The following is a 23,762-nucleotide window of genomic DNA, read 5'->3' as shown; positions in this document are numbered from 1 at the left end:
TCCTCTTTGCTCCCTTGCAAACACTGCCATAAACCTGTAAAAATTCTCTTAGCTGCTCTTGCTGATGAGGATACTACTGCACTTGCCATGTCTGCCAAAAAGATAGGCCATCTGTACTGGAGAGCTTTCAGATGAGTACCAAGCCTACAGTCAAGAGGAACGTAATTATCAAACACACAAAAATCTTTTTCAAGATAATTGCCTTGATCACTTAGCATTAGAAACTAAATAGGCCTAAATGCCTGGAAGCTACAACATCACTGAAGTTATCACTGCTCAAGACCAACTTGTAAATAAGGGTTATTAAGAAGCACTCCACAGTACTTGATAGCCGAGAACTGTTAGTAACATCTGTTTGCTTTGGTTATTTTGGGCTGCTTTCTCCTTACATTATACACAGTACTCCTTCAGAAAGCACCGTCCAAAAAGAAAAATCCTGGTCTCTGAACAAACAGTTGTTTCTTTCCTCCTGACCTGCCGTTCATTACCATTTCCAGTGAGTCATAAAAGAAGTATCCGGAGTGAGGCAAAGACGGTGGTACTCCACCACCGTCCTTTCTGTACCTCTCTCCACCCACTTCTCAGAAAAACATAGTCCTGAACGTGCATTCCAAGTCACTTCCAGTCCAGACAGCCACTCCCTGCAACTGCATGAGGTCACACCAAACAGCACAGGATCTGTAGAGAAATATCTCAAGTCCAAACAGGAGCTGATAAAAGCCCAAATAAAGCAGTAAGAGCTAAGTAGAAGTTACTTCAACTTATAACTAGTGATAATAAAATATTGTCTATGAATACTCCTGGATTACAATAAAACATGACACTTGTATTGTGTCTGAGAGAAGCAGAAAACAAACAAAAAACCCCACCACAAAACAACGCATATGAAAAACCAGTCCAAACAACCAACCCAAAACCAGTATCAGACCCAATCTCCAAGTGGAAACATTGATGAAGGATATTGTAAAACACCCTGACTTTTAGAAAAGGACCACAAAAATCAGGTCTCAGGCTGCTTCTATTCAAGACAAAAATACCCTTACCCTTCTGTGAGAATGAGCTGTCAACAGAACAGAGTATATTTTTGCAGTTTTATATGCACTGCCACAGCTTTTCTATCAGATTACTGTGATTTGGAGACAGAGAAAAACAAAACACAAAAAACAAAAAACAAGAAAAAGAAAAAGTAAAGCAATCCAAACAAACAAACAAGAGAACATGAAAAAGAAAATCTGAAATATTAAACAACACTTAAAAGTAACGCCATTTTTCTTCAAGAATGAGGCATCTGGCCCACACATAGTAGAGGAATCCCTCTATTCACAATCTTCATTTCAACTCCAAATTTCATTTCAGTCTTTCACAATCTTGAGCAACTTAGTTACACACTGCTTCCCTTTCTCCAACTAGCAAGAATTAATTCCTGTTTCACAAGACTGTTGCACATTATTGACTGAAATAAAAAACTACTAAATAACAATAGAATAACAGTGACAGTCGAAAAAGACCAATCAAACAACATGCTGGAATACCATTAAACAAGTACAAATTATTCCTCTAATAATGCTTCTGATGTATGCTCATTAGCAGACAGGTCTTGCAAACAGCTATAAATTGCCATAAATAGAAGTACCCAAAGTTACACTGTACATGGGCCATCACATCAAACAGATCAGAAATTCAAACTTTTCTAAATTTTTTATTTCAGTACAAAATTAGGTGCTAGGCAATTATTATCTTACCATCTTCTAACATTTTAAAAAAATCCACTTTGCTTCTAGATTCCATATCTGTTGCTTAGTTAAAGGGCTAGCAAGCCTTTAACAATGCTAATGCAATGCTAATCAGCATGTTGTTAACCACATGATTTCACTTGTCTTTATATTGTAGAAGAAAAAATAAATACAAACTACAGTGTTTGAATGCAATACTATACTGTAGTAATATGATATGATTACAGGGAAGAGGAGTTACCAACGGCTGTCCTTCCACTGCCTCCCACCTTGCCTTGGCTACAATCACCTTTACAACTTTCAGCTTCTGAGTGTGACACAGAGTACACCAGCTACCTTCCTTTGCTCTTAGGTCCTCCTCTTCTCCTCAGAGATATAATTTCCAATCTGACATTCTCTCACCACGAAGAAAGCTTATTAGCCCTGTCACAGCTCAGAGGGACTGTAATCAGTCATACAGGAAAAAAGCCAGAGTATCTAATTCAGATGCTACGCCTCAGTTACACTACTGGTAAAGAAGTCATTTATAGAAAATCTCAGATCAGGGTCATTAATTTCAAACACACTGATCTCTTATAGCTCTTGTTTAATTGCTTCTGCTAAATAAACTCCTGACCAACAAAGCAGCCAAGAATCCTCTTCTAGATTGTGCTAGTAGCAATAAATAAAACTCGAAGGGCAATTTACAAAATAAATTCTCAGGAAAAAAAAAATCCTGGAAGTAGACAGTGAACTCAAGCCTTTGCTCTTCCTTGTATATCTTAATTATTAAACTCAGAAGTCTGCTCCCCTCCTGGAGCAGATTTGTCTTTAACTCTTATGTTAAGTGATTTAATCTTTAACTCTTATGTTAAGTGATATGGCCTTCTCTATAGGAATCAGAAACTCCCACTCACATATACATAAATAGCCTGTATGCCCCTAAGCAAACACGAGTTATGGGCTGGATAAGGGTTGAGGCTCTCCAAGCAGACCTTCCACTTGAAAAATAAGTGCTCCAACTGCCAAGGTGGATACAAGGAAGGCTGTACACCACCACTTGCATTTTGAGCAGCACACCTGTTTCTTCATCCTTTACAAAACATACTGGCTACCACTAGGCATTATTTGAAACATCTCAATGCTCACCCTGAGACAGGAGTGAAAACTTCTTTTCTCTGACAAGGTGTGGCAAAAATCAAATGCCCAGCTGCTCAACCTCATCAACATCAAGACAACACTCAGAAGCAGAAACAATATCACTAAGAACTTCGGAGTCAAAGCTGATTTATTTAAAGAGTAACTACCCACGATTAAGCAAGAGCTAGACGAAAATATTAAAGGTGTTACTGTAAAATGTATTTTTGCCTGAGGTGTTTTGTTGGTTTGTTTTTGGTTTTTTTTTTTGCAGACCCGAGCATGGAATTCAAGTGAGAATCCGCACCTCCTCTAGCATTTACTCCAAGGTTGATGACAGGAAGAGCCCACAAGTGAAAGATCTGGGGCTCCTTCAAGCTTGGACAGTTACTACAGTGCAACTCATCTCTACCTGTTTGCCCTGTATTTGCTGCTAGACTTTGGATTCAACGGGAAAGAGTTATTTTGAAACACAGTCAGATCTGGCTTACTACTGCAAACTTCATTCAAGTCTGTATGGAAGGAAAATTATTATCTACTAGTAACTAAGCAGTCTCTGCTAACTTACAGTAGTGATAACTCTCATAAAGCACCTAAAGGACTACAGCATAAACTGTGTGCTCCCCATCCCTTCAAAAATATACTATAAATTCTTGGTAAAATTAAAGTCCTGGAATTAAATCCTTTACATTCTGCCAGCAGTGAACTTGTACAAACTCAGTACTTCCTCCTCAGTAAAGTCACTACAGCTGAACATGCCTGCCTTGCTAAGGAAGAATGACACAGATTTATACAAAATTCATCACCCAGCCAGGGAAAATTTTCTGGCTCTTAACCCATATCATCTTTTGAAGGAGAAAGGGAGACTTAAATGTTCACTGAGCCATGACAAAACATGCTCTTGGCTATGTCAAACATGCATTTATGTATGTCACATTCCTATTCTTCATATACAGCATATAGGACTTAATGTTTGCAAAATGTTTTTTTAAATAGCAACAATAGGACTTCATGCATTCATTTTTAATACCAATCCTTTTTCCTACACAGCACCTACTCTGTTCTGAACATACTTTCAATTAATTGTCCGAATGAAGACACACAGTATGTTTATATGCTTATTAAATGTGGAGATTACATACAGGCTGGAAGACAAGAATAAGATAAAAGTTATTTCAATATTTTAAACAAAAATCAGGAAAAATCTAATTCAGCAGGATTGAGTGAAGGGTGACAGTTGGGAAAACACGATAGACCATATAAATAAAAGATGAGAAACAAATGTCAGCAGCACAACTTCAAGGTGACAACTCAGCAAAACTCCAGTATACCATAACATCATGAAAAAGCAGATACCATGCAATAATGTATGATAATATCGAATCTGTTGGAGTATACAAAATAATCATTGCACTCCTCATAAGTATGCCCACTAAGGCCCTGTTGGAAAAGTTTTCTCTCTTTTGGCAGTGAACTTCCACAAAGACACTGAGTGCCCGAAAAGAAGCCTGAGCAACCCAGGGAAAAGTACTACAGATCTATTAAATGGATGGATGCATGGAGAAATATGCAAGAATTGAGTTCTCAGTGTGCAAGGAATATACACTGCTACAATTTAAATTTGTAAAAGGTTTCAGTTAAGAGGAAGGGCATAGCTGTTTTTCATATGCACTGCTAAGCCGGGAGGCAATATTGCACCAGACATATACAAGTTAGACAATGGGACGTGATGCCTTTTCTTGGGTTTAGAATTAAGAGTTAGACAGGGTTAAGGGACAAAGGTTTTTTTATCTCAGTATCTAATAAGGATTTTTATGGTGCAATAATTCACCAAGGTGGAATACACCGAAATGTACAAACACAGTAGATCGCGTATACAATTTTATGGACTTTGTAAATTAGTATATTTAAAAATGATGCTCCACTGAGAGGTTTAAATGAACAGTGTGACATTTTCTTAACTTCAAGTATTTTCCCCCAGATGTACTTAATTTTACTTTACAGGACATGTTTTAGAGGGACTCTTGGTTTTTCAAGATACCATAAGGTTTTTCGGCCTCCAAGTGCAAGGCCTTCAGGATGTGTGGTCTTCTGGCTTAACAGAATACCAGGGCTATGCTAAGATATTAGAGTTAAAGATACGAGTATGCATGTTACATGTATTGAGAATATATAAGTGGTTTATAAAAAGAAAAGGTAAGAAGTCATCATAGCATCAGGAGAACCCATCCAGTGCTAGAAATAGCAGAACAGCTACAGAGTCCTTGTCATGAAGTCTTTGAGAACCTTAGAAACACACAGCAGAGGCTGGTTGGTTTTTTTGGGGAGGAAGGGAGTTTCTTTGATTTTTTTTGACTGGTTGTTTTTTCTAGTGAAACTATATAGCCCCTAAGCAACCGAGACAAGAGGTAAGATGCATCTAAATTATGCCCTGTACCAAAGGTCACATCTTCTTTTAAAGCACCAGCAGTTTCAAAATCAATTATTCTTACCTCTTTGCTTCCTCCAGATGACAAAGGTATTCATAGGCTACATTCTGGCGTCGCCTTTCATCCATTTCCTCTGCTGTTAACCTCTCATTATCCAAGACAGCTGAAAACAAACAAAACACAGCCCTCAGATGGTTGAAAATTGAATGTAATGGAACAGGCACATCAAAAATCAGATCCAACCTCTCCCACAGAAATTCATCACAGTTAGGGTTTTTTTTAATGCAGAAGATTAAGGATCTGACGACTTGTTCGCTACTAGCAAGAGAAAACTCTCTATTTCCTTATCCTTGTCACATAAATTTGCCAGATTCTTCTTCCTGATTTCTCAAATTGACTCCATCCCCCTTACAATTTCTTATAAACAATCCTTTATTTTCTTCTAGCTTTGCCTTTGTCCTCCTCAAAAGCACATCAGTGACCACTTGTCCCCTCACCTATCCTCCAATTTTGATAGCAAAAGATTAAGGAAGGACACAAATACATGTCCACATCATATAATCCCTTCTATAACTTCAGAGTCCACCTCTAAAACAAGGTGGAAATGCTACTCACACTCCCTATATGGAAGTGAATAATTCAGATTCCCAACCTGCATGCCATCTTCAGATCACACTGAAGACCTACACAGGGGTAATATGCCTAAATCTTCTAGATTCTGTGTTCAAAGCCTCAGTGAAAAAGTCTTCTCTTCCTATACTTACATCTCACATCAAAAAAAGAAGAAAAACCCACAGATTTTAGGTTTTATGAACCAATTTGACAAGTAGGAAATGCCTCATACTGTTATTAAGCAAAGGTTAGCTTACACCTAAAATAACTTCAACAACAATCTACAGTGCACTTGTAGACCCCAGCAGGAACGCTGCATCCAGGTCTGAGGTCTGGCAACCTCAGCACAAAACCTGCTAGAGCCCGTCCAGAGGAGGACAACAAAGATGGGGGCTGGAACACCTCTCCCACAAAGGCAGGCTGAGACAGCAGGGGTTGCTCAGCCTGGAGAAGGCTCCAGGGATACGTCACTGTGGCCTTTCAGTACTTAGAAGGGGGCTTATAAAAGGAAGAGGGCGATACTGATGGAACAAGGGGGAATAGGTATAAACTAGAATGGAGAGATTTATTTAGACCAGATGATAGGGAGAAATTCTTGAACAAGAAGATAGCGAGGCACTAGCACGGGCTGCTCAGAGAAGTTGCGGCGACCCCACCCCTGGAAGTGTTAAAAGACCAGGTCGGACCGACTGCCGCCTACAACATCGTCCCTCCACAGCACCACGTTTTCCTCCGCCGCTGATAATTTTTGACGCAGTATCGTAGCACAGGCGAGCCCACGCGTCGGACGTCAAGATCCCCCCTCTCCACAGGAAGCCCACGACAAGGGAGCGGAGGCGTCCGATGGGACCGGCGGGTCGCCCGGCAAATCGGGTGTGGTCGCTAAAATCGGCGGGAAGGCGGAAGGCAGGGCCGCCCCCGCCCCGCCCGCGGCGGACATCTTGGGCGAGGCGCGGAGCTCGCCCGCGGCAGACGACGGCGGCGCAGCCGTGGGACGCCCCGTCGCTGCTCATCCACTGCCTTCTCCCAGCACTCCTCTCCAGCACTCAGGAGGACCGTCGAGCTTCGACGAGCTGCCACGCAGCACAGCGCTCATCTCGCGGGAGGCGCAGCTTACCGGGGCCCGCGAGGAGAGCCGGCGGGGCGCACCGCGCCCGCGGGGCAGTCCCGGAACCCGGACCCCGCGGCTCCCCCCATACCTGCGGTGACCCAGTCTCCCCTCCCAGCGGTGGACACTGGAAGGCATGGACAGCTCGGGCTGGGCGTCGCTTGGCGGCCACGCGGATTCCCGGATCCCCGGGGTCCCGGTACTCACAGCCATAGTGGGGCCGGGACACGGCCAGCCCGTCCACGTCCTCCGCCGCCATGGCGCTGCGCTGGGCCGGGGCAAGCGGGAGCTGGGCGCGGCTGTTCCTCTTCCGCCGCACCGGGTGTGGCGGGGGAGGAGTCGCCCCTCCGCGCTCTCCCTCCCTCTCCCCGCCCCAGCCGCACCCTAGGCGCCCCCGCCACCTTCGGCCGCCGCTGGAGCGAAACGACGAGTTGCGCAGTCCCCTTCCGGCCGGACGCAGCCCCCAGTCTAGCTCGGCCCATCCCGTAAACCTGAAGGACCCGGCTTGGACGCTTTGTCTCTCCCAGGGGTCCCTCCCTCTCACAGGGCCAGCGCCCTGGCTTTGAATCTTCCTGTCAGCCTCATTCTTAACACCTAGCTAAGCTCTCGCCTAAACTCCGCCAGCATATGCGGGACAACCCAGGTCAACCTGGTCACGACCCACATCTTACTCTCTCAGCCCTCCCAGCCCTGCCATGTGTGCCCAGCCCATGTGCGCCCCACTGTGTGCAGCGCAGCCTCATCAGCTCAGCCTCCACGGACTGGCTGCCTCCCACAAGCTGCTTTGCCTAAGCCCTCTTGTTCTGCCAGGTTCCCCAGCTGCATTGCCCTTCACAGTAGCAATATCTGGACTTGCTGGAAGCAGCCGTGCCTTTCCATCTAAACATCTCTACTGACCAAACCGTGCTAACTCACCTGAAATGCCAGCCACAAGTGGAAGCAGGGTGCCCCAAAACAATAGCAATATCCAGCAGCACTGCCACAGGAGAATCACGCCCTGAAAATTTTCTTCCCCTCAGCATGTATTACTGTTGCTTTGCCTATTTCTTGTTCAAGGGTAAGAGCACTGACAATGCCATCCACCATGTACCCATTTTATTTAGTTGCATGAATTTCAGTGCTGGGGCATACATTTACATACCTAAGCCCACATTAAGTAATTTGGAAGACCAATCGCCTCTGTTAGGAAAAGCATCACCAGCAGGTAAGGGAGTCAATCAATCATTCTCATCTTCCCAGTGGATTCAGTTTCAGCTACCCCACTACAAGGAAGACATGGACATAATGGAACAAGTGCAGTGAAACTGATTAAGGGTTTGGAGCTTCTGATGTATGAGGAGAGCACAAGAGAATATGCCAAGAATCAGTGCGCAATGGACTGAAAAACATAAAAAGTCCCATTTCAACAAAATAAAAAATACTTGTATTATAAAGGTGATCCAAAACTGGAACAAGTTACCTGGAGAAGTTGTGGAGTCTCTGCCCTTGGAGATAGTTTAAGCCTAACTAGGCATAGTCCTGGACAAACCCGCTCAAGTTCACCTGATATTGAGGAAACAAGGTGGGACTAGAGACTTCTAGAGGTCACTTCCAAACTCAGTGATTCCATGAGCCCATCAAAAAGTACATTTACTTACTATATATACTTAGGCAACAAGCAATAGGACAAGAAGACACAGTCTAAAGCTGTGCCAGGGCAGGTTTAGGTTGGACATTATGAAGAATTTCTTCCCAGGAAGAGTGATTAGAGATTGGAATGGGCTGCCAAGGAACATGGTAGAGACATCATCCCTGGAAGTGTTAGAGGAAAGACTGGACATGGCACTTAGTGCCTCGGTCTAGTTGACAAGGTGGTGTTCGATCATTGGTTGGACCCAACATTCTTAGAGAACCTAATTGATTAAAGGAAGACATAATTCAGTGGTTACGGAAATAGCTACATTAGGGAATGCCAGACATAAATTACAAAACAAAAGGTTTTACAATACAGTTAGGGTTCTATTTATTAACATTTGCATTACTTCACATGTGGCCACTTGGAAGTTATGCAATGAGAAGACATTTAAAATAATGTTTCTGTGTAGACTGTGGAATGCAGAATTCATTTTGTGGCACAATCCTCCCTCAAAAACATCTTATTCTGGTAAGAAAAATAAAACACAATTATTACATATCATCAAAGAACCTTTCTGAACCTCTTCAAGGTCGCATTCAATGGTACCTCTAACAGCTCCCCTGATTTAAGATTTCTGGTGTTTGTTATTGACTCTGCAAAACGTTTTTATAAGAAGTTGTGTATTTATGTGTCTAATTTATTGCCTTTCCTGTTCCTTGTCTTTTTTTCCCCTTAATATTGAATGAGCACCAGTCAGATGGCCCTGCAAATATTATAGAGATACCTATTTTTCTCTCATTTCAAAATTTGAGCAACCAATCCTGTAAAAAAAATATTTTAAGTTTTTGACCTTAATGACTAATCACTAGGCTTCCCAGAGAAACTGAGCACCAAAATCTTTTAAATAAACTACTGTTATCTGTTCTTTTGCAGGTGTTTCCAGATCAAATATATACTGTGATATTTATGTCAAGGATGCATAACAAATGTCTAGCCCAACTCCTCAGTCTTTATTATGACGCTTGAAGGTTTGTCAACAGAACGATGATTGTTTTATTATACTCATACATGATAAACAATAATGTTGGGGCTCCCAATTTACACATAAAGCTGTATAGCTATAGATAGCATGTGCCCATATTCTTCCTACATTTCAGACCTTATTGTGGCAAGCTGAACCAAATAAAAATTAGATGACCCTTAAGACTAAACAATCATTTCTTCTAAATGAAGAGTAAAAATGCACATAGAGAAAAACACTGTCAAAAATAGGGGGGGAAATGAAAGAGAGGCTGCTAAAAACCACTTTATTGAATAACTTCATAATTTTTAAAGTAGACAGTTTTGATTAAAAGACTACCCGGAATACAACAGGAAGTGAAGGAAAGCAATACATAATAAAGAGAGAAAGGTAAAACTGGCACTGATAAAACACTGACAGATAACCTGCGAAACCGATGAAGAAACCTACTGCAGCATACCGAAACCAAGTCCACATAGAAGGTTGCGAATTTGCTGTTGTCCTGGATTGGGACCTCTCGAACAGGAACTTGACACCACAGCCACTCACGTTACTGCACCGTCCTCCTGCCGCGAGCCAAAGCCAACGCGCCTCTGGAGCGGTCAGGACGTGAGCGGGCCACGGCACCCCCCTCACGGCACCCCCCTCACGGCAGCCCTTCCCGGCAGCCCTCACGGCAGCCCCCCCTCACGGCAGCCCCCCCTCACGCCGCGCTCCGCCGTGCCGCCCCCGCGGCCCGACCTCCCCCCATCTCCTCTGCGCCCCCCGCCCGCCCGCCCTTCCCGGCGGGCCCTGCGTTGCTCCCGGCAGCCCGCGCGGCCCCGCGCGGCAGGATGATCCATGAGCTGCTGCTGGCCCTGAGCGGGTATCCAGGGGCGGCCTTCACCTGGAGCAAGCGGGGCGGCCTCCAGGTGTGGCATGGCCCCGGGCAAAGCCCACCCCGGCCCCCGCTCCCGCCCCGCCTGGTCCCTGCCCTCCACCCTGCACGGCCCGTCCGTCCGTCCGTCACCCCTGTTTCCCCTTCCAGGTGTCTCAAGAGCTGCCGTTTCTGCACCCCAGCGAGACCAGTGTCCTGAACCGGCTTTGCCGCCTCGGCACCGACTACATCCGCTTCGCCGAATTCGTGGAGCAGTACACGGGACACGTACAACAGCAGGTGGGGCCGCCGGGCCGAGGTATTTTCCGGGAAGAGCGCGGCAGGTGCCAGTAAGGCCAAGCTGCCCAGGATACAGGAGTGGCCCGTGGCCCATACCTGCGCTCGCACCGAGCAGAGCTCCAGAAAGCTCTCTGCGATGCTTGTAAGGGAGGGTAGAGAGCAATGAAGAATGAATCAAATCCTGTTCTTGGAGAAGTCTTGTCATAATTTCTGACCACAGCAGACTGGCCAGGGTTTGTCAGTTGAGTGGGATGCTCATGACTGTCTCCTCATGATTTGCGAAGACCCTTGAGATCCAAGAGGCACAGCTAAGTGAAAAGAAGCACTGGTACCAGTGGCTCCCAGCACTTTCATAGGTCCACAAAAGAGCTAAATATAAGTGTTCTCAAGTAACTCTCATTGTGACAAGGTTGTATTTGTTTTTTTTAATCACTTTGTGGTGAGCTAAGGTGCATATCAACATGTTCTGAGCACTGACTACTGCTGTGATACTGCACAGATACTATGTTACTCTTCAGAGTTGCAGGAGGATGCTGATGCAGATTTTATTGTTTGGTTTCAGGATCACCATCCATCTCAGCAAAACCAGAGTGGATTGCATGGCATTTATTTGAGAGCCTTCTGTACAGGTCTTGATTCAGTGCTGCAGCCTTATCGACAGGCATTACTTGACCTAGAACAAGAGGTAAAGGAGAGAGATACAGAAGAAGAGGTTGTAGTGCTGCTGACAGATTGTGAAAACTTGTCATTTCTGCAATTAATATATGAGTAGTAGATTCTAAGATGAAACAAGGTATTTTCCTTTCCATGTTAAGGATGCCTTCCAAATTATTCCTGTGAGATGCCATTGTAAATTACTTTTCGTCCTCTTAAGTGTTGTCCCCTCTTCCTTGAGTTCAGTAAGGGCTCCATCTTTGTCAGAGCCCAGTGCTGTCTCAGACTATTGTGGCTTCTGTTTTCAGTTGTAGAGGTTTTGCTTAATCTGCTAGACTAGTAGCTGTCATACCTTGGGTAGCGTCACCATCCAGTGGTTGTGATAATTAATCTTCATTTATTGCTTTATCTTTATAGTTTCTGGCTGACCCACATCTTTCCATCTCACATGTTAATTACTCCTTGGACCAGGTATGTCATGTTATTAAGGAGGTAGTGTTCTCTGCTTGCTCTTATCTCTCATTGAGTCTAATAAGAAAGTGGGTGGGTTAAACGAGGCTTATTCCATCATGTCATGCCATTTCTGTCTAATGCCTCTATATCTGTAGTCCCTTAATCATGCTCAGAGGATCACCTGCACTTCAACATAAAGCTAAGGTCCTCCACCTTCACCCTTATACATTCCTCACTGACCGTGTTTAGCCTGAACTACTGTTGGAATATAGCAACTTCGTGCATCTTGGTCCAGTGAAGGGAAGACATACTTCCTGGAGATTTGCATGTCATGTTTCTAATTTGTGAGGAAACACAGATAATAGTTTTATTAAATTATTGTGTTCAGCTGCTGTCCACAGTTACTCAAGTACAGTTTTTTTCTCTCTTCCTTACATAACAACCTAAATCAGTATTTCACTTCTTGTTCTGCAGTTTCAGTTACTCTTCCCCTCTGTGATGGTTATGGTGGAACAGATCAAAACTCAGAAGGTACAGTAAAGTTGCAGCTAGTTTCTCTTAACAGATTTTCTCTTTAACTGATAAAGTAATTTCTGCCCCCATCCCAGACTTCTAATACTAGAAAATGATGTAGTTCCAGTAATGGATGCCCTATTACTTGTTCTACTGTAAGTATTGAGACTATTTTACAAATTCATTTACACTGTATTTGAATTTTTCCCTTATCGGATAGTCTTTGATGTCTTGAATTTTATAGGACAGGATGCTGGTGGTTGGAATTTTTCTTATCTGAATCTGTTTTTTCTGGTTGTTGCTTGAAATAAAAAAGACAGAGGCTAATGTTATAAGAATCCAGAGATGCTTACATTTTTTTTAAAGGAAAGTATTGACAGAAGCTTGAGTGTAGAGCCACACATAGAAGGCCTTTTTAATCACTACACGCAGCATGTTGCACCTTTCTTTCTGTAAGACTTGTTCAGTTTGTGAAGGCATTTTTTTTAGCTGAAAGTGTAATGTTTAAATGTATAAAAAGGTCAATACATATCCAAATAACAGATCTAGTCTAACCTTTTCTTTCTGCAGATTCATGGGTGCCAGATATTGGAGACTGTCCACAAACATAGCTGTGGAGGGTTGCCTCCTGTTCGCAGTGCTCTTGAGAAGTATGTAGATCCAGTAAAATTATTACATCATTCTTCTGGAGTTAGTGTCAAAGTGTTTCTTACTTGTTGAAACAGTACATGCAAAACAGCCTTGCATGGCATAAAAGTAGGAGTAGCATGCAGGGAAAAACTGTCACTATCCCCATTATTTATCTAAAGCAGGCTTGTGGTGAGAATTAAGCCTTTCTCCATACTTTAGGTTAAGGGCATAGAAAACTTCAGACCCAGGTTTTTCTTCTTTGTTTTGCATATCACTGATCTTTGATCCTTCAAAATGATAAATGTGACTGTGTGAGTGTTGTGATGTTTGTATGTACTTGTGGAAAAAGTCAAACTACTTAAAATGTCCTTTTGAGTAGAAACAGCAACCATTGCAGCCTTATACCTCTGGTATACTAGCAGGTTTCCATAGAGAAGCCACATATTCAGAGGATATGTTAACTTAGTTTTGCACCTTCTAGTTTTGTCCACCTTTCTTTGTTAAAAACAAAAAGATATAAAATACCACATTAGGCATTTAGTACTTGCCACACTGCCTGGCTGACCAACTGGACTTTCTGGAACAACATACAATGCGGTTTTGATTATTGTGTGCAAAGGCCTGACTGACTGTTTCATTGACCTCAGGATTCTGGCTGTATGTCATGGAGTCATGTATAAGCAGCTCTCTGCCTGGATGCTGCATGGATTGCTACTAGACCAACATGAAGAGTTCTTTATCAAACAAGGCCCCTCTTCTGGAAATGTCCCTAGCCAGCCTGAAGAAGATGACGATGACTTAGGAATTGGGGGGCTTACAGGAAAACAGCTACGAGAACTGCAGGACCTGGTAAGATCTACAAATCATAACTTGGCATCTTTGGTTCTTAGTGAACTAAAGAAGATGTGTATTGTACTCTACTTTGGTGCAAACTATGCTAGACTAGATATATACTGAAACCTTCTAGGATGGTAAATCGAAATAATACTGTAATAGGTTGCTGCTAGGCCTAAAGGACAGAACCTATTGTTTGGCACAGCTGGATAACCCCGTGGCAGAAAGCCCTATGGATGGAATCTGTGTAGACGCTGATGTCAAGTAATGGGAACTGCTGCATGCCCAATGCTCTTGACTGACTGGTTCCTCAGTCCTTGTGGTCAACACTGATCTGTTTAGCATAGGCATTGGTGGTAGTGTGAGCAATTGCAAGGAACAGGGTGTGGGGAACTTGGCTGTTGATTTGATTTGCACACTTTCTATGGGCAGCTGGGTCAGGTGCCTTTCTTGCACAACCATTAGTTGTGCAAATGTTACGTAACAGGTTAATGCTGTTGACATTACTGGTAGAAAATGTGTTATGTGAGAGTCAAAGGACTGCTAAGCAAGGGAGCAACCTGCCAGCACACTGGTGAAATGTGGTAACACTTCCTGTACATGCTATATCATTTGAGTGCCCTTTTGCAAAGCACTTTTCTCAATGGAGTAGTCTTCCACACTGAGCATTTGAATAGTGTCTAAATAGAGAATAGTGTGGAGCAAGTTCAACTCTAAATTCACCCTCTAATTTATGATGAGAAAACATTTCATGGGCATTTATGGAATTAGAGTGGTGCATGCAGCTTTTCTGTGACTACACAGAAACTCTGTGTTCCATACTAATTGAGTGCCCTGTGCCAACAGTCTCTGCTAAAAATGGACTACACCCATAGAAAAACAGGGAAAAACTTTAAAAGGCAGTTAGTGGAAAAATCTGTTATTTCACTATATTGGATAAAGGAATTGAAAATTTTTGAGTATTCTAGGTCCATGGTGGAAATTGTAGACTTAGCAACTTCTTTCTTCAGTATTATCAACTAACAGTGTTGGCAATTCTTCAGACAAAGAGTAAAATAAGAACTCTTGAGTTCTAGTGGAATAGATTGATAAAATACTTGGGTATTGCCTCATCTAAAAGTGTCGCTAGAATCTTAAGAAAAGAATTGCCAACCTGTTAACATCAGTATACAAATTTTTACTGAATTCCCCTATTGAAATGAAGAATTTTGTAGATGGCAAACATTCTCAAAACTGTGGGTGATTTTTTCTGGATTATGGACCACCGAAACTAATTCTCCAGTAACAAGAAAGCCAGATGAGATTATTAAAATTGCTTTCCTGTAGGAAGATCTTGTCTCCATACTTGGAGTTCCTTAACATTCAGAAAAAAATTGATAACTTACTGTATATTTCTAAAACAGCTTTCATGGGAACTGAGAAAATTGCCTTATCTTTGCTAGCAGGCATTTGTATCTTTATCCTATTTGCTCACTCGTGGAGGTATTTATATTTGGCCTGTATCACAAGTGTTTTAACAGTGTTGAAACATAGGAATGGGTGTAGGGGAGGATTATTTTTGGTAATGCTAGTTAACATTTTTATGTCAGCAAAAGACTGATGTAATGCATTTGCAATAACCCTCCCTTTTCTTATGTAACCTAACCTTTTAATACAGTCAAATTGTTGCTGTTCCACAAAGTTTTAGCATCTTTCCCCCCACTTCTGCTGCACTCTGATGTAAGCAATATCTCCAAGGAGATCTGCTCAGATACCAGAAGTATAAGGAAGAATACTGGCTTACTTAATTGATACAAATCAGTTCTGCTACCTTTCTGCTTACTTCCAGTTCTCTTAAATGCCCCCTCACACACACCCCTTTATACACCTTTTCTATCTGGTTTTCTGGCACTGTTTTGCACTTAATTTCTTTTCCCTGGTGTCTCTGGCAGCGCTTGATTGAGGAGGAGAACATGTTAGCTCCATCTCTAAAGCAGTTTTCTTTGAGAGTAGAAATGCTGCCTTCATACATTCCTGTACGGGTTGCTGAGAAGATCCTCTTTGTGGGAGAATCTGTTCAGATGTTTGAGAATCAGAATGTTAACCTGACCAGAAAAGGTAAGGAACATCTTTCTTGCAACCTTTGCTCAGTTATGAGTGACTGACACATAGTTTCCAAAATGCCACATTAACGAATTCCTCAACAGTCACTGACTATTGGCCGTTATTCTTCAGACTACATGGATAGTTGTGCCAGGACAGAGCAGTAGTCCCAGTGTTCTGCTTCTGATCGATTCCAAGGGAGCGGTGTAAGAACAGGATGAGTAGATAACACTTTCCAAACATAGTCTCCAAGTTTCCAGCAGCAAGACACCATGTGATCTGCTCTGGATAAAGCGATTGAAAAGGCCTTGTTTTCTTTTCAGTTTGCATCTCTCTCCCTAAAGGCTGCAAACAGACACAAAGGCACATCTTGCTCTGAGTGTATATGTTACAGAATGGTGTCATGGGATTAACTTGCATCCACAAACGTGAGAGATTCACTTGCAAGGTGGTCCCAAAGTTGCTATGAAAGACAATTATATGGAGCCTTAAAGACAGCAAGGGAGAGAAATTTCTAGCTGATGGTTCACTTTGAGACCTTGAAAAGTTTACATTGAGGGTGGTTTGGGAAATACATTCCTATGCCAATGGGGGAGGACTGCTGTGGTGGCTCTACCTTGAGCATGCCTATGCAAAAGTACTTAAATTACTTGAGTCATATTACGGAGAACAAAGGACCAATTCAGGTGGACTGTTTTCTTGCAGTAGCAGAAGCAAGGGGGAAAAAATTGGTCTTCTGGCTCAGTTGGTTAAAAAACCACAAAGTTCCCAAGTTGGGGCAGTAGGATAGATTTGAAAGGGGCAGGGGTATGGGGAGACCCAAACCAGCTGGTTAATGTCGCAGAAAAGTTTGTGGGTTTGAAGATCTAGCTCAGTCCTCAAAAAAGAGCTTTTAGCAGCAACCATTTATGTAGAAAATATTTGGGGGTTTTACTGATACCACAGCACTGCCAAGGCAAGTGAATATACTGCAACTGTACATGACAATAGTAGTGTTATACCTCGGTACTTGTACTTTGAAGTCTCTTCACATTCCTTGCCAGACCTGAAACAGTGCTGCCTAGACAGCCTTTCTGTTCCTCTGTTCTGCCTGCATGTCTCCAAATGGCATCCCTTTTTACTCTCTGAAATTCTTCTCATTACTGCATAGGCTCCATCCTAAAAAACCAGGAGGACACTTTTGCAGCAGAGCTACATCGACTCAAGCAGCAACCACTTTTTAGTTTGGTGGACTTTGAATCAGTGGTTGACTGGATACGGAGCACTGTTGCTGAGGTGAGCATCCTAGGAAGGGTAACTACTATGCAGGCTGAGAAGCTTTTAAGTTTTGTGAAAGACTTGGAAGAAGAGAGCTCAACAGTACCAGTGACTGAAAAAACATGTCAATGGTGCAGCTGTACTAACTGGTCTCAGAGCTTTGTGTAAACCAGACTTCTAGTGACAAAAGGACATTAACAAACAGTATGCTCTTTCATGAGGGAAAGAAGGGAATTCTGGGGTGTTTTTTTTTTTTTTTTACTTCACTTGAAATAATTTCAGAACTTTTCATTTGCTTTCAGCATAATAGATGGCATCTTTCTGTGTAGATGCTTTGGCAATTTTGAACCTTTTTTTCACTTGGGGCAGGGAGGAGAACCTAAGAAAATGGGGAGGTTAGAGAATCAAGAACAAAGCTGGGGTAGAACTGGTTTCATAGGAATTTGCATTTTTTTGTCACAGGTCTTCAGGTTTCTTAGGCAGAGTTTTTTGCCAATATATATCAAGAATTTTAACTGGTAGCATGGGCTGCTACACAGGAATCTAACTCTGTTCTCTTGTACTTTATATAGCATTTTGTATAGTTGCTCTTTTTGTATGCATCACAAGTGTTCTAAGACAGCAGCTGCTCTTCTCTCTGAATGGCCGAGATAATCCTGAGGGGAGGTTTCTGTTGTTTCGTTTGATTTTTGTTTCTTCACTAGCATCTTTGGAAACTGATGGTGGAGGAATCGGATCTACTAGGACAACTGAAGGTAATCCAACTGCTAGTTTTTTTTTGCTAAAGTAGCTCTTTCTTCCCTTCTTTCTTTCTATTAAATACTTTACTGCCTTACACTCTGGGCTTTCTTCATTTAGCTAAAGCTGTTTTCACTTTCCAGTCTCAAGATTGAGCATACACTGATAGAACTTGGCGAAAGACAGAGTTAGAGGGGTATGTGTACTTTGCATCTTGAAGCAAATGCAGCATAGACTTTTTGGTCAGTGAATGAAATTCAGAGCTCTCCTGCTGTCTTTAGAAACAGCACTTATCCAAATAATAAAAATGGGTGCTATCATCTAGGATGCTTAAAATTTCTGCTCAGGTTTTGGTATGTTAGGTACAACAAATTTATCTCCACAGATTATAAAAGACTTTTACCTTTTGGGAAGAGGTGAGCTGTTTCAGGCCTTCATTGACACCGCACAGCACATGTTAAAGACACCACCTACAGCTGTAACTGAACATGGTGAGTGTTGCTTATTTGCTTACCAAACTGGCCTCACTGTGGTAATAGCAGGAAACTGGTAAGCCATGTCCAGTACAGAAAAGTTCTATCTTATCTCTCTAGTTTTGAAACTACAGCACTTGTGAATTACAATGTCTCAGAGAGCGAGTGAAAACAATCTCTCAGAAACCTTGTGATAGCAGGTATTTGAAACTGGAATTAAAAGAAAAGAGTGTCCATAGTGCATTAATTTTGTCTTTTAGGACCAAGAGTAAATAATTAATGGTGCAAAATTAGCATTAGCTCCATCATTTTGTGCTGATACATGTTCTCTTGTTGTCAGATGTCAACATTGCATTTCAGCAGTCTGCTCATAAGGTACTGTTAGATGATGACAACCTTCTTCCTCTTCTTCACTTAACCATTGAATATCATGGAAAGGAACATAAAGGTATCTACTTGCATTTTTAGAAGTAAATTAAGAGGGGAGATGGTGACCTTATTTTTAAATCAATTACTTACCCTTCTCTCAAGTTAAAGAAGTATAATTTTGTTCCCTTTACTGCCCTACGTGATGGCCTAGACTACTTTGGCTCTTCTTAATTCTCTTCTTTCCCTTTTCCTTCTTGCACTGACTGAGAAGATAACATAATTCAGCGCCTTACTTGTTTTTAGATACTTCTCAGACTCGTGAAGGGCCTTCCCGGGAATTATCTCCACGTGAAGCCCCCACATCTGGATGGGCAGCTCTGGGCCTTTCTTACAAAGTTCAATGGCCACTGCACATTCTTTTTACTCCTGCAGTTCTCGAGAAGTAAGTACTAGGTATGGTCTTTCTATATTCATCTGTATGTTCCCTGATGTGAGCCATTCACTAGTGTGTTGGGGGATTATATTCTCTGTGGAGAGAAAGGTAGAGCTATTGCTCCCTGAACCTTAAAATTCCACTTAATCATATTGAAAGTACTTGTAATGACAGTAAGACCTGCAAGATGCTGACAGATCTGCACCGATTTGCAAACAGCACTACTTTAACAGTGTTTTTATCAACAGCTCCCCTCTTTACACCATTTTTTTAGGTCAGTAATCAATACAAGTAGAAATCGTACTCTGCAAGATGTGCCATGGGGCACATGGACCATGACCTGACTGGCCCTAACTACTGGCAGTCACCTCTTGTTTCTTTTTCCAGTCTTGCATTGTTACATTCTCCAGTAACTCCAGTACTCTAGTAACTCCATTCTCCAGTAACAGAGGAAGATTTTAGTCTTAAACAACTTTGTACTTTTTGATTGTAGGTACAATGTTGTGTTCAAATACCTGCTGAGTGTGCGACGAGTCCAGGCTGAGCTACAGCACTGCTGGGCTCTCCAGATGCAACGTAAACACCTGAAATCTAATAGAACAGATGCCATCAAGTGGCGTCTGAGGGATCACATGGCTTTCCTTGTGGACAATCTTCAGTATTATCTGCAGGTCAGTATTACAGAGAAAGATAAACTATCAGTTAATCAGAAACTGGCAGAAATGCATGGAGGAAGCACTGAAGACCTATCTCAGGTATCTGATTCCTTGTACCTTAAGGAAGTCAGGATTTTCTTTGCAAGTATAGAGCTTGCTCCAAGTTCCCAGACTACTGCTACAATTACGAAGTTTTTGGACTTGTGAATCAGTGAAATGGAGGAGTTCTTTAGTAGCTCTCTAATGCTACTAAATGTTTTTGAGAAACCACTGAAGATATCACCCTGGTTCCTTCTGTGGCCTCTTTAAGTAAACTCTACTTTGAGTTAAGTTTTGGGCTTTTTTGATTGGTTGGTTTGGTTTTTAAAGAATTGAGAGGGAGCCTGGATTTCTAAATTCTCCACAGTGATCTGGCTGAGCTTTTGTACTACAGCCTTTGCCCTAAGATTCCAAATAGTATCTCCCAGTATAAAATTCAGAAATTACTACAATCAAATACCTTTGTCTACATGCTAGCTATATACCTTTACATAATTAAAGAAAATGACCATTTCCCTTTCTACTTAGATATTACTTAGGCATCAAAAATTGTTGTATACTCCATATTATGTACTGCTCTTGTACATAATTCATTCATCAGGCAGAAAGAAGGGGATCCTCAGCCTCTAACATAAGAGTAGCAATAAGGAAAGTAAGTTTCGTATTCCAAACTTCTGGCTGGTCTGAAGCACTCCCAGTTCCTCAAACCACTAATGAGGTATCTTCACATACTCAACAGGTCGATGTACTGGAGTCTCAGTTCTCGCAGCTTCTGCAGCAGATAAATGCCACAAGAGATTTTGAGAGTATACGATTGGCTCATGATCATTTCCTAAGTAATTTGTTGGCTCAGTCTTTCATCCTTCTAAAACCTGTAAGTAGGTCTTGTTTTCACCTTTTTCTACCAATTATCCAAGTGCCCTAAGAAACACACCTTTTTGAACGGGTATGACAAATCACATCTTTTAAAACAGATCAGTGATAATCTCCTGCAGACTGCAGACTACAATTCTAGGAGTTAGGCAGGTATAAACTATAACTGATAATTGAATTAAGATCATCTAATTTACAGTTGGTGAGTGTGAACGCTGTATTCCTGGCAATTCTAAGTCAAGCTTATTTCAGTGTTCAGTTAACCTTAATAATTTGTATTTTATCACTATGTTTTTATCACAGGCTATATTATTAAAGAAGAACTAATAAGCATGGTGCTGGGAACTGTATTCCTTGAGGGATTCATACTGATATGCATTAGACTAGGAAAAATTCCCTTTTCTACTTAAGAAAAAAAAATAGTTGAGATGTTCCTGAATGAACTTAGGGTCTTTTTAATTTCATTAAAAAAAAAAAAAAAAGGAAAAAAAAAGTATTTTTATAAACAGCCTCACAAAAACACTTGCAAAGAAGGTTAGTTTCAATGAAACACAACGTCTCTGTGCTCATCTATGAGGTTATTACAGAATAAAGGTGTCAGAATAGTAATTATCCAGTCAGAAAACTGATACGATGGAAATTCCTAGTTTAGCCAACAGTGAAACCAAAGCCTTCAGCCACAGCTCTTGTTGGTCTTTATCCTGCCTTCTTAATCCCAAAACTGCAGTGATGACCTGCTGGTTGGATAGAGACGCCAGTGTGCAACTCCGGTGCCTATCTGGATGGTTCGTGCCAATTGCTGTTTTCCCAGAAAAGTTAGCAAAAGGTTATGGGAGGTGCAGAGGGTAGATGCAGCATAACATTTAAATCCTTTTTCCATAGAAAATATTTTTAAAAAAAGCTACATCAGTATCTTCCTTCCTGACTAAAAAATACAGTATCAGCAACATCTTTGTTATGAATGCTACAACTTTTCTGCTTTCTTTCTGTGTACAAACTTTGTTTCAACTATTAATTTGTACTTTTTATTCCATGTAGGTTTTCCACTGCTTAAATGAAATTCTGGATCTTTGTCATAGCTTTTGTTCTCTGGTCAGTCAGAATCTGGGTCCCTTAGATGAACGGGGAGCTGCACAACTCAGTATTTTGGTGAAGGTGAATCTATGTTTCTGTGGATCTGTTCTCCTCACATGCAAACATTTGCCTAAGCAGGTATCTTGGCTTTAAAAGCTCTAGAACAAGCCAAGACGTTCTGTGTAAGTGCTTGTAATTATTTTACCTAATCAACTTTTCTTGAGTTGGAAATTTTGTGTGCACAGAGAGGCAGAACAGGGGCAGATAATGGAATAGAAAGGAGGCAGAGGTTGGTACGTCTACCCCTCCTTTTGTATAACTAACATCCAGGAGTTCTTGTGGCTCACACCTTACCTTATCCTGGACCACAAGCATCACATCTCTTGCAGTGATTCTCTTCTTCAGGCTGTTAAAGGACTGTGTAGGCAGAAACAGAGATGAGATGCTTGTTTTCCTTCTCTTCTGAGAAGGCCCAGAACTGACATGTTTAAATTTGTAGGGATTCAGTCGTCAGTCATCACTTCTCTTCAAGATTCTCTCTAGTGTTCGCAATCATCAGATAAACTCTGACTTAGCTCAACTGCTGCTACGCTTGGATTATAACAAATACTACACCCAGGCTGGAGGAACCTTGGGCAGGTAGGAATATCTTGAGGGTTGCTTGTAGCATTATCCTGAGGTACTTGAAGTACAAAGTAATTTTTTATTGATGGCTTATAATTATTTTGACTTAGTATAAGTGTTGATAAATACTATGACAGAAAAGTAACAAATCCGCATATGGTCATTTTTGGGTTTCATATGCTTTCTTCCCATTGAGTTCCCTTTGGCAGAAAGTTTAACTAGCTGCTAGCTCATATTGGCCAGAAAATGCTGGTGTGGGTTGGTAAAGGGAATTACTTTCAACACTTAGCTAATACTGTACCTTTCTCTTGCAGTTTTGGAGTTTAAGCACTAAAGGCCTTTGCTTCAGGCTGTGACTAGTGATGCATCAAGCACTGGAGACTGGCGCTCTTGGACAGCTTTTGCCTGATGAAATGCTGTTTCACAGGGAATTGGCAGGAATTGCCTCTTACATGAGGCTGCCCAGCAATTACAGAAAGCTATTCCATTTCTTCTGAACTCGTTTAAATATGCTTTCTGCAGCCCTGCATATACTTAAAAGTGCTTCCAGGGAGGCAATCTGAACCTCTTCAGAAAGTGAAAAACCAGAATTAGATGTCTGGACTCTTCAGCTGGACTGTGTTCCATTTCAAGTTTGAGTATGGAGGAATTAATTTTGTTCTTGGCTACAAATGGAGTTTTGACTGTATTCAGAAGTTTCACTTGTGTAGTAAGCTGATTTACAGTAAACAATGTCTGCCAATCAAACACCAGCCGGTAAATGAAACAGCAGTAGCAATTTTCAACTGAGGTGAAGGGGGAGGGGAGAAGAAATAGATTTTTTTAAGTCTCTTCTCATGCAGTGCACTAGTCTAGTATATGTGCATAGGTCGTGGAGACACAGTGGATATTACATGCTTTCTCTATACAATTTAATAGTTTATGTGCTAAAATTACACTTGCCAAGACAGGAGCTTTGCCCTGTTTGAGTAGAAAGTGCCCTCTGCTGCCAGGAAAATGGTAAGGAGATGCTTACCTGGGATGTTCACCTGTGCTGTTCTCATTCCAGACTATTTAGAATACTACTAGTGACTACCCTACTGAACCCAAATAAAAATATCTTGTCGTGCAATTATATGGAGTATTGCCAATGTCTGCACCCCAATGCGCAGGGAATAGCATGACATGGCCTTGTCTGTCACTGAAGAGCAGGATCTGGCAGGAACTCTTGCCTGTTACCAAGATTTCCTAGCCTTGCTATAACGAATAGACCATCTTGATGCAAGTGCAT

At 41.8% G+C, this 23,762-nt stretch overlaps 2 protein-coding genes across 3 annotated transcripts in view; one reads left to right on the top strand and one right to left on the bottom strand.

Annotated features, from left to right (window-relative positions):
* Positions 1-7,367, bottom strand: part of IQGAP1 (IQ motif containing GTPase activating protein 1) — a 53,640-nt gene extending 46,273 nt beyond the window's left edge. Inside the window, exons 1-2 of the mRNA XM_084213926.1 lie at positions 7,206-7,367; positions 5,342-5,441 (exon numbers count right to left, since the gene is read on the bottom strand). Of these exons, the coding sequence (XP_084070052.1) occupies positions 5,342-5,441; positions 7,206-7,257 (152 nt within the window). The 5' untranslated portion in view covers positions 7,258-7,367. The remainder of the gene's footprint in view (positions 1-5,341; positions 5,442-7,205) is intronic.
* A 3,085-nt stretch (positions 7,368-10,452) lies between these two features.
* TUBGCP4 (tubulin gamma complex component 4) lies at positions 10,453-23,594 on the top strand. 2 transcript variants are annotated; one of them, XM_084213455.1, is made up of 18 exons: positions 10,453-10,545; positions 10,662-10,790; positions 11,353-11,475; positions 11,862-11,915; positions 12,372-12,428; positions 12,981-13,060; positions 13,688-13,889; positions 15,806-15,971; positions 17,107-17,231; positions 17,918-17,968; positions 18,337-18,442; positions 18,765-18,872; positions 19,097-19,235; positions 19,720-19,897; positions 20,661-20,795; positions 21,833-21,949; positions 22,368-22,507; positions 22,807-23,594. In XM_084213455.1, the coding sequence occupies exons 1-18, from the start codon at positions 10,468-10,470 to the stop codon at positions 22,817-22,819; spliced, it is 2,001 nt and encodes a 666-aa protein (XP_084069581.1). In that variant the 5' UTR covers positions 10,453-10,467; the 3' UTR covers positions 22,820-23,594. The 2 variants fall into 2 exon arrangements, with proteins under 2 accessions (XP_084069581.1, XP_084069582.1); XM_084213456.1 differs by lacking the exon at positions 17,918-17,968.
* The last annotated feature ends 168 nt before the right edge of the window (positions 23,595-23,762 follow it).

The sequence above is a fragment of the Fringilla coelebs genome (genome assembly GCF_963513975.1).
Source record: "Fringilla coelebs genome assembly, chromosome: 12".
NCBI classification, from domain to species: domain Eukaryota; kingdom Metazoa; phylum Chordata; class Aves; order Passeriformes; family Fringillidae; genus Fringilla; species Fringilla coelebs.
The sequence above is the reverse complement of the archived record's forward strand: the minus strand, read 5'-3'. Positions and strand labels throughout refer to the sequence as shown.